General features: G+C 29.0%; 1 protein-coding gene across 1 annotated transcript in view; it reads right to left on the bottom strand.

Moving 5' to 3' along the window:
* The window catches only part of LOC132728623 (uncharacterized), a 43,451-nt gene extending 30,796 nt beyond the window's left edge, over positions 1-12,655 (bottom strand). Inside the window, exon 1 of the mRNA XM_060714298.1 lies at positions 12,016-12,655. Coding sequence (XP_060570281.1) covers positions 12,016-12,066 — 51 coding nt within the window. The 5' untranslated portion in view covers positions 12,067-12,655. The remainder of the gene's footprint in view (positions 1-12,015) is intronic.
* Between the last annotated feature and the right edge of the window lie 1,733 nt (positions 12,656-14,388).

Raw genomic sequence — 14,388 nt, 5'->3', positions numbered from 1 at the left:
TCATCATTCAACTAAAACGCATTGTTTACGCTGCCTGACTCATTTCTGGCATTAAAGCTATTTTTTGCACCTCAGGTGTCAATACACCGACAATATACTGACAACATCGTAGTAAACGCCACATTTCATCAGTGTTAGTCAGTACATTTGTCACAACACGTATTGTAAATTCACTCATTATGTTGTTACGTTTTAATTTTCATGTGTATTTGTTTTCCTTGAGTGATACATAGATTGACTATTTTTATAATGGATTTCTCATCAACTTTAATCATTTTTGAATCTATTCAAATGTTTGTGTATACATATATAAAACAAATATAGCAACAAAAACATTATATTTAAACAAAATGATTCTAGTAAGTACAAGTATTAATCTTGATATAATTAATTTGATATGATTGCGCGAGCGCACGACGTAATTAAGCATAATATATTTTGGCAGCATTGTGAGCAAGGTTTTCTATGATAGATAAGCATCTATTTATATTCCGCTGTTAAAAAGAAACGGATTATGGCAACACATTTAACACTGAGAAACGACAAAAGATCCGTATCATTGTTTAAATAATGAACTTTTTTCATTCAATGGTCTTACAGTTTTTTAACAATCACGAATAATGCATGTCATTCATATGCAGAAATACATCATAAACATATTTTTTGATTCGATGGTTCTTGTCATTTTATAATTTTTTACTAAATATTCTGAAGTACATGTACTCAACTTAAAGAGTTCTTAACGTTGTCCCAGTTATGAACACAAAACATTTGTCTGTCAGGAATGAATACAAAGAATTCCAATTAAAAATACTAAAAAAGTAAAAAAGTGTTTTAGTTCAATTTGATGAATAATCTGGGAATATTTCCTAAATAAAGGTTAACCTTTTCAAGTAAAGTAGATTTGGTTACAGTTGGCACAATTTCCATAAAAATATCATAAATAGAAAGAACAAATGTATGTAATGTTGCATTAGGATATTTTTTTAAATACTTACCAGGAACATTCTTAAATATTTGTTTCTATGTTTGTTGATGCGTATGATACTAAATGATTTCAACATTATAATTTATGGTATAGTAGACCATTTATTCTGACCACTTAAGTTATCAATTTCGTATCATAACAGTTTAGAGAAAATTACGAGTAAATGAAGTATTAAGATTTTTGTAAGACAGTCGAATACATTTTTATACTTTTCATTAGTTTATGTTCAATCCTGACTGTTATTGCTATGAAGTATAAATTGAAAATAAACACATGCAAAGATATTAATCTTTAAATGAGATTAATATTGTATCCAGGAGCATCCAACAACCTCAAATTTAATCATTATATAGAAAGTAATATGTTTTGTCTTATTGTAATATTTACATTATTCTGGCTCTCAAAAGAGAAATATCATGTGAAACCGTGCTTCTGTAATATATTGTTTTCGGAAGCTTTTTGGTTTGGTAAATTTTATAAAAACGAATTAGTCAGCTTATAACTATATACTAGTATGCAATAAATTCAATTCATGAGTTATTGGTGGAAAATTTATATGTATATATAAAATACTCGCATAGTATTATTGTTGTAATATAAAGGTAGTTTCTAAACACCATTTTTTAATGTTAAATTAGTTAAAATGTACCCAAAATTTTAGTTCACAAAATTTGTGAAATTACAAAACGCTTTGGGCATCAAAATAAATACAAAAATACAATTGGTTGATTTAACGACTGCTCAACAATCAGCATATTGATTACACATGATTTGCTTTATTTTAATATCAATGTTTAAGTAGCAGCTTAATATAGCAATAATGTCACAAGGCATTCACTGCAAATGTAAACTTCAGTTGTAAATTAGGTTCAAAACTGTGATAATTAGCTACAATTCAAAATGCTACGTCAATTCTTTTTTCGTACATATTTATAAAATTTAAGAGATGATTGCTAAAATATGAATTATATTTTTAATTTGTTAAGTTGATGCTGATACTTAACACTTCTTCAATATTAAATTGCATGTACTACAAAGCTACACCAACAGCAATTTATTAAAGTAACAAATACATGCGTCGAGTAATCCAGAGTATTACATATATTAGATAACTTGATCTTATTCTTCACATTTAATTTATTAAAATTGAAACAGCTTAATTACCCTTTGAATGATTTCTTGTTGCTTTAGTTTCCTACTATGTGCTGGTTCCATTATAATTGTTTTCCTTTTCTTTTCCGTGCCTTACTTAAATTCCTAACAATGATATATCCTCTTAAACACAGAATAATGATTCACTTGATCATACAAAAATAAAGTATTCTCCGTTTCTGTACAATATTTGTTAAGTTTCTTCTGAAATCAATTCAACAATTTTTATATGGACACTGGTCAGTGCAAGAAGAAGCGGTCAACTGGTGGCATTGAAACATTGTTGGGAACTATGTATAAACAATGTACCATGATATAAGCAAATAATGATAAGACGGTAAACGTTTGCAAGCAAAAAGATCATTATATCCTTGTTATAATAACAAGAAGCGTATGCCAACTAATTTAAATGACATTAAGACATCATATCGTTAGCACCCAAACCATTATCATTGACCCTTGAAGATGGTCATCAATGGCAAGTAATTTATGGATGAACTCAATAGATGTAACGTTAGGCAAAACCATAAACACCGTTAGTCTGCAAAGGTGATTGTGTAAAAACATGGTGTAAAGAATAGAAGAAGTTTGTACAAATGAATATAATGTATTAAACAAACTGCTGTCAGTAAGACAATAAGACAATGCTTTAACTATGGTTACTAAACATTATACTAGAAGTAAGTGATTAGAAATGGATATAATAATTTACTGCAATAACGTCACTATATCAAATAACAGGGTGCAATTTTTATGGGATTAGTCGAAAAGAAAACACATGCCGCTAACTTGTAATCGTGTTTTTTTCCGTCAATTTCGCGCTATTTTTTATAGAAAACTTTGAAAGTATTAACTTTAAAGTATATACAAAATTACTTTAATTTAAACCATTTGATGCTTAGAAATAGCGCATTAGCCTAAACACAGACAATAGATTATTTCAAATGTCAAAGTTTCATTATAAATTTATCAAATTTGAGACATGTAGACATAACTTATAAAAAGAAGTTACAAAACCGATAGGGAACCACGTTTGCGTGCGGTTATTGTACTGACGACTTAATGTTTCTTGTAATTAATCCATTTACAGGACAGGAAAAGTGCAATACACCTTTTATATTTTCAACTTCTTGACCCTTTAAATGTGTATGACGTTTCTAAAAGCAAACAAACAAAAACAAAGGAAATAATATGGATGATTTTAGTGTATGCAAACGTAGTGTTCTTTTGCCCGATATGTTCTTTAATATCTTTCTAAAATATTTGTTTCATTTTATACATGTATATATAATTATTAAAGCTTTGATTTGATTGCCGAGCCATTTAACTCATTTGACTTGATTTATCTATATAAGACTTTCAGAACAAAGTTATTACTAGTAGTTTTTCTTCTAATGGGCATAAATGATAGTGCAATATAAATTCTATGACAAGGATGTAAAAAAAAAGATTTGAATTTATATATTAAGTGGTGTTTAAAAGTATCTATACTAGACAGACAATTATACTGACCATTGATGTATTCTTGGATTAAACGCAACATATTTGACAACTACATAAGCAGTGCGAGACGACATTACTAGTGGCTTATTTGGCAAGAATCCATGTAGGTTAATTAACTTATATAAATAAATGCATAATATAATTTAAAAGAGTACATCTAATTTAGAATAAAGAAATAGCACAAATCCGCATACTTGGAAAACATATTTCACTTTATTACAATAATTCAAAAATTCAGTGTTCAAAACACTTAAGCGATTGATACTTCATCTTGATAAGCATAAAAAAGTATAAAAAGCTAGAAATATTAAATCTAAGATATTTTACTGCCAAATCCACTTTTGAAAAAAAATCATAGAAACAAAAACCAAATGAACCTTATAATTGCAAAGTTTCTGATATTATCTTTTGATTGAAGTGAGCCGGATCACTTGTATTGTTTATGATTTGGTTGCTATATCATACTTCTCAAATTTAAAAAAAAAATGTTATCGATGTTTATAAATCTTAAGTTTTTTAAGGTTTAATCAAGGACTGTTCAATTTAACTCCAAAGCTCCCTCCACTTAATATTCTAAAGAATACTAATTTCAATCGTGGAAGAAACTTTTCATTTTCATTTAATAAGTGTTGACTCAACAGCGAACAGCTGATTCTCGTTTGCGCTGGTCGCATAGGTATAATCAGTTACCACAAGTAGTCTTATGGTTAATATAAGGTAATTATCTCACACAGACTTCGGGATAACATTATAACTGTGAAAATGTTTACTTAAATATATCACCAAACTAAATATGCAAACAAGAAAATACAACATTAACAACACAGAATAACCGTATCACGTCTTTTAACAGTTGTTACTTTATCACTAGATTAAAAATCATTATTATATCTACAATTCCTGTTCAGCATGGCGATTATTCAAGAATATCAGTTAAATTAAGAAAACACTGGAATGCTGTAGTATCAACTGAATAGTAACTTTGTCAATCGATACATATCTAAGGATTCTGAGGCATTCAAGAAAAAAATATTCTTAATGTTTCAGGTACAGTTTGCTTTGCCAATGAAAATACACCTTATGTTATGAAAAGTTAATTGTGATGAAAACCTTCCTCCTACTTTATAGTGTCATTCCTGTTGGAAAAGAAACAACACTGAAATTAAAATGATATACTATATTACTATTGCAAGTATAATTAGAAAATTAAATTGCAAGCACAAAAAGTAAAGTTGAGGCGTGGCCGAGTGGTTAACGCATCGGACTTGTAATCTAAGGATGGCTGACCGCATGGGTTTAATCCCTGTCAGGGGCAAATCGTTGTTCCTTGAGGAAGAAACTTTACAATTATTGCTTAGCATTAGTTGGTTCAAGAAACATATTCGATAATGTTTTAATAGATTATAGCTACAGCCAAAATCGAACTAAAATCAATGTGTATAAACGAACAATTGGATACATAAATCGTTTATTGCAATGCATATAACATATCTTAGGTAAGTGACGTTAAAATTACAAATTGGCATTGTAGAGCATTACATAAAAGATTATCCTGACTATAACAGTAGTCTATCATTCCAATGAATAGTCAAATTTGATACACAAGCATTGTTAACAATTCTTAAGCTGAAATAACACGCGGAAGGACCTGAGGTCTTCCTCCGCCAGTTATGCTGGAAGTAAATCCCAACCAATCAAAAATATAAATATGAAAACTTAAGTTTGATTTTGAAGAATTGAAAGATCATGTTAGACCTTGTCTCTACATCACACTCACTTTTATGCGCTGGTATCGTCATTGTACACATCTTTAGTTTGAAGAATGAATAATGATGTCAGATACAAGTTTTTTTATCTTAATCGCCACATAATTGTCACAAAGCACAACGCATAATCAAAATAAAGTACGAAAATGTAGTTTTCATAAAGAGATACATATTAAGATTGTTAGTTTGAAACCAGCAAAATAAATAAACATTCGTGAATAGTAATTTTATCACATGTAAAAACTACTCAAATTATTGATAGAATGTTATCAAAAAAGCAAATACAGCATTTATTATTATATAATTTCATTTATAAGTTTAGGATATTCTAGCATAAAAATAACATGATAAATATGAACAAGTATATAAATTCAGTTAGTATTTATTAACATGCTACTTTAAATAAGTGTTTATTACAGCTATTAGTATTCTGGCAAAGAAAACAATGTTAAGTTATGCCCCATTCTGCCATAAATAGTACGTAGTTATTATTCAATATAACTATATGATATCAGATCTAAATATATCGAAATACATGTTGTACATGTTTGTTCAAGATAAAGTATTCGTGAAAGGAATCAAGATATGAAAAATTGATCTTTCCAAATCGTTTATGCCATCAAAGGATACATTATCTGATACTTCTTTCATTTTAACCTATCATATTTTCATTATGATATTTTAAAATAAATGAATGCCAAAGTGATTTGTACTATCAATCAATAGGTTTCTATAAACATTTGGTGTTCCTTCGTTTACTTACCCGGGCTAGTAAAGAAGACAAATATTGGATAAGCTCATACGGAATATACAAGCAAGTGAAAATATAAGATAAAAATATAAGTTTGCAAAGGATCAGTGAGGATGAAAGTAAAATCATTGTTTCGAAAAAAATAATATATCTATAACTAAAATATGAATAAAGTACCCTTCTCACGATATCTTGTTGCTTGAGTTTTCGGCTATGAGATCGTTCCATATTAAAATCTCCAGTTATAATGTTTCGATTAATTCATATCAAAGTATCTTTTCACATGTCCAACATGAATTTAAAAGTATAATGTTTTAGTTTTGTTTAATTTACAGTAGGTTTGCATATATCACAATATATCTGAACACACTTAGCAAAACCACATTAGAGAGACTTGATCAAAGACGATGATCAAATTAATAATTCTCATAACCTTATTAAAGAGCCTTTTGATTCAACATTGAAAAGAAAATCAAATATTGAAACTTAAGCTAATTCAGAATCAAACACTTGTCGCCGAATATCTTATATATATATATCCAACCAAAGAATTTGCAATTGAAAAATTGCAATAACGATATTGGAAAATGTTAACACTATTCCAACCGTTCAACGCAGCCTTTTGAAAAGTATAAATGCTCGTAACTTCTATATGACAAAGATAGCAACGAATAATTGTTTATTATTATCAGCTATTCTAATAATATTAACATATCACATTGTTAGATTCAAACAGACTCTAAGAAATGTTTGCTTGTGGTCATATAAAACAATCACTATTAAATGTAAGGCATTGCAGTCTAACGAGAAACACTTGTCAGCGGAATTATCTTTCTCTGCATGCTAATTGCCATTTTCTTTATGTCTTTCGTTGATAGATTCTTCGGTATCTGTATTCTCGTGCTTTATTGTTTGAGTGAATTCTATGTCATGAATGTTTCAATATTAACAGGTTTTACGATGGAATGTTGACTGCTTACATCAGGTTTATTATAATTTGTCTATTAGTTTCTATATGCACAATAAAAGAAAGGTACCATTGGCATTCGATGAACATTTGTCAAAAAATTATCTTACAATGATTGTCTTGTTTTTTCCTTTGTATACTGTATCCTCTATTGTAAACCACGAGCGCGACTCAACAAAATTAACATTGTAAACGAACCTGAAACTGAATAACGTTTACAAACGTGCAACTAAAATTTATTCATAAAGCTATTGATTGAAAGGGTTACAAATAATAATGGACCATATATATACTCGAAGCCACCACGTCCCGTAAGATTCTAATATATTCAGCTCCAATATTCTAATCCAAGTTGAATACTAAGATACTCTTAAAATAAACCTTCTGCAGTGTTTTCAGTCAAAACAACTCCTTAAGAAATTCAACAATTACAGCTCCATTAATGGTAAAACCTTCACATCGTTTTATCATTAAGGTAATTTGTAATTAATATGTAAAATGTTTTCATGTTAACTATAGTGAAATAAAAGAATATATTTAGATTTGAAATTATTTCTTCTCTCTAAATATTTGGTGCTTTATTTTCCAATTTTGTCACAAAGATGCAAAACATTTGCATTTTCGCTTTTTTGCCGCAAAGTTGTGTTTTCGCTTTTTCTCATCTTCGGGTTATGCAAGTGCTGAATTATCACCTATGCCTTACAACAGACGTTGAGTAATACAGTCATTGATGTACGTGTACAACAGGCTCATCCTAAAACACAGAATGCGAAAATGCGAAAGGACAAACAGATTAAACTGTTATTTTTTTGTGTTTTCGACTTTTTGAATTTGCGCCTCAAATTATTAAAACACGACAGGTGTGAATATGATTCAAAAACACGACCAATTCTATAAATCAAACATTTTATGTGTCATAGCGTTGTCCTCCTTTTGTCGTCTTTTGAAAATACGTAGACACAGCAACAGCAAATTTTGCATTATGAATTTCGTCATCCTTTAGTTTTATGATTTCGCATTTTTTGGAGTTTCCGGGAAAAAGATAAGTCGTAAACAGCCACAATATACTCCGCAAAGTTTCTTTGCAAAACATGTCTACAATGAACTGTGAAATGATACTTTTTTATAGTGAAAATATGAAAGTTGTAAAATCTATACCCATTTTTGTAAAAAAAACTACGAAGAACATTTTTTACCAACAATTATTGAACATTATAACTTGTTGATTACCTGCATGCCAGAAAAATATGAGGTTTATTTTTCTAACATCTCTTCAGTAAGTATATTTTTGTTTCTATGTATAAACGGTTTTTTAGCAATAAAGTAACAGATGGTGTTTGAGCATTCTTTGAACAACTGAGTCAATAACATATTCTTCTTACGTATTACAAAAAACTATGTGGATGATGTCGTCGCACCTTTATATGATGCTTATTGATATAAGGCTTAAAGAAATATTTTTGAACATTTGAATTATTTCAAATTGCATGCATTCGAAGAAGTTGCAAAACATATGACTAGGAAATAGTAAAAGTGAAATAGTTCAAGGTTGTTTATAATATCTATTTATGCTAACAGAAAAATAAACTTTACAAATTAACACTTTTGCTTTATAAATGCATTTTAAATTACAATAGCAAGCAACAATGCATTTGCGCTATACTTAAATCCTTTCATCCTTATGAAAAAAGTAGAACGCTAATGTACCGTAATACGCTTATCCAATTAACACATCATGATAAAACATGATAAATACCCAATAAACATTTACCACCGGTCTTAAACCACAAGCTTCATTGGTTTTATGTAACTATATACTCAGGTATCTTTTTTCTGTGGGTTTTGTTTTAAGTAGGACGAAAATATACGCAAAGTTTTGCTTTGTCGTGTTTGGGATTAGGAAAATGCATGAAATCATACTTGTATATTCTTAAGTAAGTCATAGTGAAAATTAAATGTCGTACTATTATTCACTCTAATATTGAACATACAACATACATGTTTTGAATTGAATAGGTAGAATATAATGAGAAAAAATAAGACTAAAATAGAGAAAAACAGAATCCCTTAAGAAAGCCCAACACGGCAAAATTGTAAAATGTTGCAGGCTCGGTTTGATTGAGCCTGTTCATGGACGCACTGGAAAGTGCATGTTACCGTCCACGCCCCCTAGCACCGGCTTAAGCAGAATTCAACATTAATTCATTAATTACTAAGCCTACATTGATACTTGCATTAAAAAGTCAAATACATAAAAGTAACAACAAAGCCTTACATAACTTTTATCCTTGAAGTATTTCGTGTTTGATAATATAAGATAATGTTATTATTGCATGTATAGACACATTTTTTTTCTGAATAAGGGAGTGAATATCATTTGAATACCTTAAGTAAAGGTTCACTATTGTAATATTATATATACTTAAATGTATCATTAAAATAAACATGTAATTGATATCCTTGGATATTTCATATTTTACTTCTAAATGACAAAGAATTTCATACAACATCAGAATATGCATCTGCATTTCCCATTAACCTATTACATTTAATACAAAAAAACTATTCTGACAGGTTTTTAATTTGGAATGGTAATAAATCATTTGCAAAAAGGTACATCGGTGGTAAGCATAATTATCAACTTCATGTCTCTTTTATACTAAGCATGAGTGCAAAACGATTGTAGGTAAATCAATAATGCCTGCAGACATTGTTATAACTTGCAACAAGATATTAACTACACTTATTCATGTATGCAAAACTATGTTTAATTTATAGTTTCAAATTAACAAATCTCGTTCGGTATTTTAGGTAATTCACGTGGAAATATATTAATTGAAATATTAAAAATATGCTAATTAGGCTAAAAATGATACGTTATGGACATTCAATTTTGTAATGGATTTGCTCTGCATGTAATTGGAAACATTGTCTTCAAATTAAAAGAATTTCAATATAAAAATATACAAGTAGGCTACCAATAATATAAGGGCATGGTCGGACTACAAGACGTTGTCTTGACGGCAAGAGCTATCCGCTCTCGGCTTTAGCGGGTTAGGATTAAAATCTCAGCCACACAAGGGCAACAATCATTGGCAGCATGATTTAAAGAACTTTTAATTCGACGATGGACAGAATATCAGAATAGTGATCATTCATCATAAAGAAAAGAAAAAACATAATTCTTTAAAGAATCAAACAAGAGTATATTCTACCATGCGTATATCAAACAAAGAGTTGGGGTTTTTTTTTGTTGTTGTTTTTTTATATACCATGTTTACAGTAAATCAATATTAACATCGAAATATTGGTTATAGAAAACTTAATACATTAATATAATCATATTTTAAAGTAATTCTTTTAAAAACTTATGATGCTTTGTATCTTTTGTTCACTTCATGAAGAAATCTTGGTTATTTACTCTGTACATTCCAACCATTTGAAAATATAATGGTTTTAAAGACAACAGTATTCGAGCAAAATCGATAAAAATTATACATTATGCTAAGTTTTCATAATGTTATTAGTGTAGCATTACATAAAAAAGATGGGGTTTGGTGATATAAGACATAAATGTGGAACCAAACAATGACGTAAAGGTTTTGTTTTAACATGCTTAAATGCACAAAATGAAACGGGTATAACATGATAAAATAACTATACGAGGGGTTATCCAAAATTTCGTGGACTTTCTTTGTTGCGTAAAATATATTTGAGATATTGATTTGAAATTCTTACACTGTTTAGAAGAATAAGTAACAAATAAATACAGAAAAATTCATGTTAGTAACTTCTTATATTACAACAATATTTAATTTTACATAAACACATGTCAGCGACAGCGGCACACTCCAAAACGTTATTGACGTCAACGTCATAATATTTAACGTACAACTTATGCTTTAACGTTACGCAGTCAATAACCATTACTGCTTAACAAAGTAAAGTCCATCACTAATTTGTATGCCACTTAAACACTAATGATAGTGAAATTTTATTTTCTTTGTTCGCCTTCTGTTTTTTTCCACACGTGTTTATTAGTGTCATTCCCAAATTACAACAAAATTCTATGATCACGCTATTTTCTAATAACTGCCTGTCCATCATTTTCCCGTTGTAAACAATATCGCCGTCTGGCGTTTCTGGCGATTTCAACAAATATTAACGGAAATGACATCCATAATTTTAAAGAATTACTTAAATGAGATCATAAAAGAAATATGCGATGTTTAGCGGGTTTTCTACGTTAATTAGTAGTTTTTTAGCAAAAAATATACGATGACTAATTGCGTTTTTCTACCGTGCGCCGGGTGCCGTGTATGTACTTATTTAAAACTAAATTAAATATAATATCATTATTTATTGACGCAGTTAACTGTTCCTTTCAAAACATGTTGATAATATTCTACAATATATGCTGATAAAATTTCATTACAATATACAGTGACGTTCAAACGATATTAAAGAAGTCCACGAATTTTTGGATAACCCCTCGTATATGTCTTTATTATTGTTATATTTTCTTCTTTTTAATTTCAATTTAGAACTTAAAACAGACGGACGATTTATTCTTTTAATTTGACATTAATTCAAATTTATAAATGAACCGTTATTTTTTAAACAAAAAAACTTAATTGATTTAAAAGGGAAAATGTTGCTTGAAATGTACAAACTGACACAATGTATCCGCAAGTCTCTTTTGGAAAGGTTTGAAATGTTGATATATAAATAAAATTTCATGAATATAATTCTAAAATAATATCATAAACAGAATAAAAATCTATGCAATGTCCCAGAATCATCCTGTACATTTAAATCTAAGTTTCTATCATACGCATTTTAAATTTTAAAGTAAGAATTGTGATTTTATATATCAATTAAAAATTACCCTCTGTACGATTTCTTGCTGTTTTAGTTTTCGACTGTGTGGTCGCTCCATTATTATGTTAATCCAAGATTTTTATTAATATGTTTTATTTTTAAATCTTATTATATTCACTTTTTCAGCTATTTTATTCACAGTAATATATCATCAATTTATATTGTAAACTTTCCGTTTTGTTAATCCAACATGTGTTCTCTTAAAGTAAGATAACATTGAACCGACTGTCCTGGAACTCACTGCCTTTGTGACAGACATCTAATTGATTGTCACTCGTGATTACCACAATTACTATAATGTATCCACATGTTTTCGGCTTCAACTCATTGTTCCACTCTTGTTTGATTGAATGTTATTAAGGCACACCGTTTGCACGTGCATATTTCATAAAATCTTCTTGTTGCACACAATGTATATTGCTTTCTTTATTCTAGCATCTGCATTAATTTGATTAAGATGCTTGAAAAATACAAGCGATACTTCATGAAACATAATGGAATGATGTTCTTCTGTATTCGTTTGATTTCAACTGATATATGTGTATTTGTTTACAATTTATAGTTTGTCAAAACCTTTCTAATGATATGATTACGTAATAAATCACAAGTACACTTCCTCAGTTGTTTGCATAAATGTTTGCCGCTGGTCATCACCGTCTTCAACCGTACAGGTATTTTCTGACTTTTTTGCCAGCTTATAGAAATAACAAATATTGTACGTATAATCATAACGCTAAGGATATGTAGAAAATGTCCTATTTCTCATTACTGTTGTGTTCTCAATCATGATGTTAAAGAACGAACATACCATGACGAAACTATATGTATTTACTTGTGAATGATGATTCTATCGTAGTAAGTTTATACCTGTATATTTAACAGAAAATTTAAAGGTAATTAAAAAAGGAATATAAATTATTTAAAAAACAACATTTTAAGGGCGATATACATGTACTTTCTTTAGGTTTTCAATTGTTTTATATCTTAGAATCTGTTAGTCTTAACTTCAAAAGCTGCAAAAATATGACTCAATTCCTATGTTTTTTCCGACATTGTCACTGTAGTTTTTAAAGCCATTATGTTGTTGGAAAAAAAGATTATACAGACTCTTCACGATGCTTTGTTCGTGTTGACTTACCAATTACATTAAATTTGTAAAAGTTAGACTTTAGCATCGTCCTAATGATTTTTTGTAAATCACAACTTTGGCTTTATCATCTACGGATTATTATTTTTACAAATGTAACAAAAAGGTCTGAATTAAACTTAGAGCACAAGGTTCATGTTCTTCATACTGATGAAATAGAATTCAATTTCTTAATTTGTATTAATTGTTAAAAGATTTTCTAAGATAAATTATGTCATATATATTTTGAAATCATTGTTTGTTATATATACTAACAGACATTCTTCTGTTTTGAATCCATGTAAATGTGTGGTCATCATTCAACTAAATACAAACCGCATTTTTTAGGCTAATTGACACGTTCCTGGCATAACAGCTATTGTTTACACCTAAGGTGTCAATACATTGACAATATACTGACAACATCCCAATGAATGCCACATTTCATTAGTGTTAGTCTGAAAACAGTAAATTTGTCATAACACGTATTGTAAATTCACTCATTATGTTCTTACGTTTTGATTTTCATGTGTATTTGTTTGCCTTGAATGATACATTGATTTTGTCTTTTTTTCTTACTATTTTCATAATGTATTTTTGCATCAACTTTAATCATTTTTGAATCTATTCCAATGTTTTTGTATACATATATAAAACAAATATAGCAACAAAGACATTCTCTGTAAACAAAATGATTCTAGTAAGTACAAGTATAAATCTTGAAATAATTAATTCAATATGATTGCACGAGAGCACGTTGTAATTAAGCATAATACATTTTGGCAGCACTGTGAGCAAGGTTTTCTATGATAGATTATCATCTATTAACAAATTTATTTCGCTGTTAAATACGGATTATGGCAACACATTTAACACTGAGAAACGACAACAGGTGCAGTATCAGGGGGAAAATAATGAACTTTCATTCAGTGGTCTTGCAGTTTATAGAAACTTTTAAAAGTCTTGAATAATGCAAACGGTTGTTTATGTCATTCATATGCAAGAAATACATCATGAATTTATATTTAAATTTATGTTTCCAATTGTTCTCATCTTTTCTGATTTTTTACAAAATATTCTATAGAACTCAACAATAAGAGTTCCTGAAGTTGTCCTATTTCAATTTTATTCCCCAAGAATCAATTCGAAGAATTCTAATTAAAAATACTTTTAACAGTTTCCAGTTAAAGTCCATTGATCTACAAAAGGTACATTTTCCATAAGCATATGAATATTGATAAGCATAAACATGTA

Source organism: Ruditapes philippinarum, unplaced genomic scaffold (assembly GCF_026571515.1).
Source record: "Ruditapes philippinarum isolate M1 unplaced genomic scaffold, ASM2657151v2 ctg965_1_1_1_1, whole genome shotgun sequence".
Lineage (NCBI taxonomy): Eukaryota > Metazoa > Mollusca > Bivalvia > Venerida > Veneridae > Ruditapes > Ruditapes philippinarum.
This window is presented reverse-complemented; position numbering and strand designations above follow the sequence as displayed.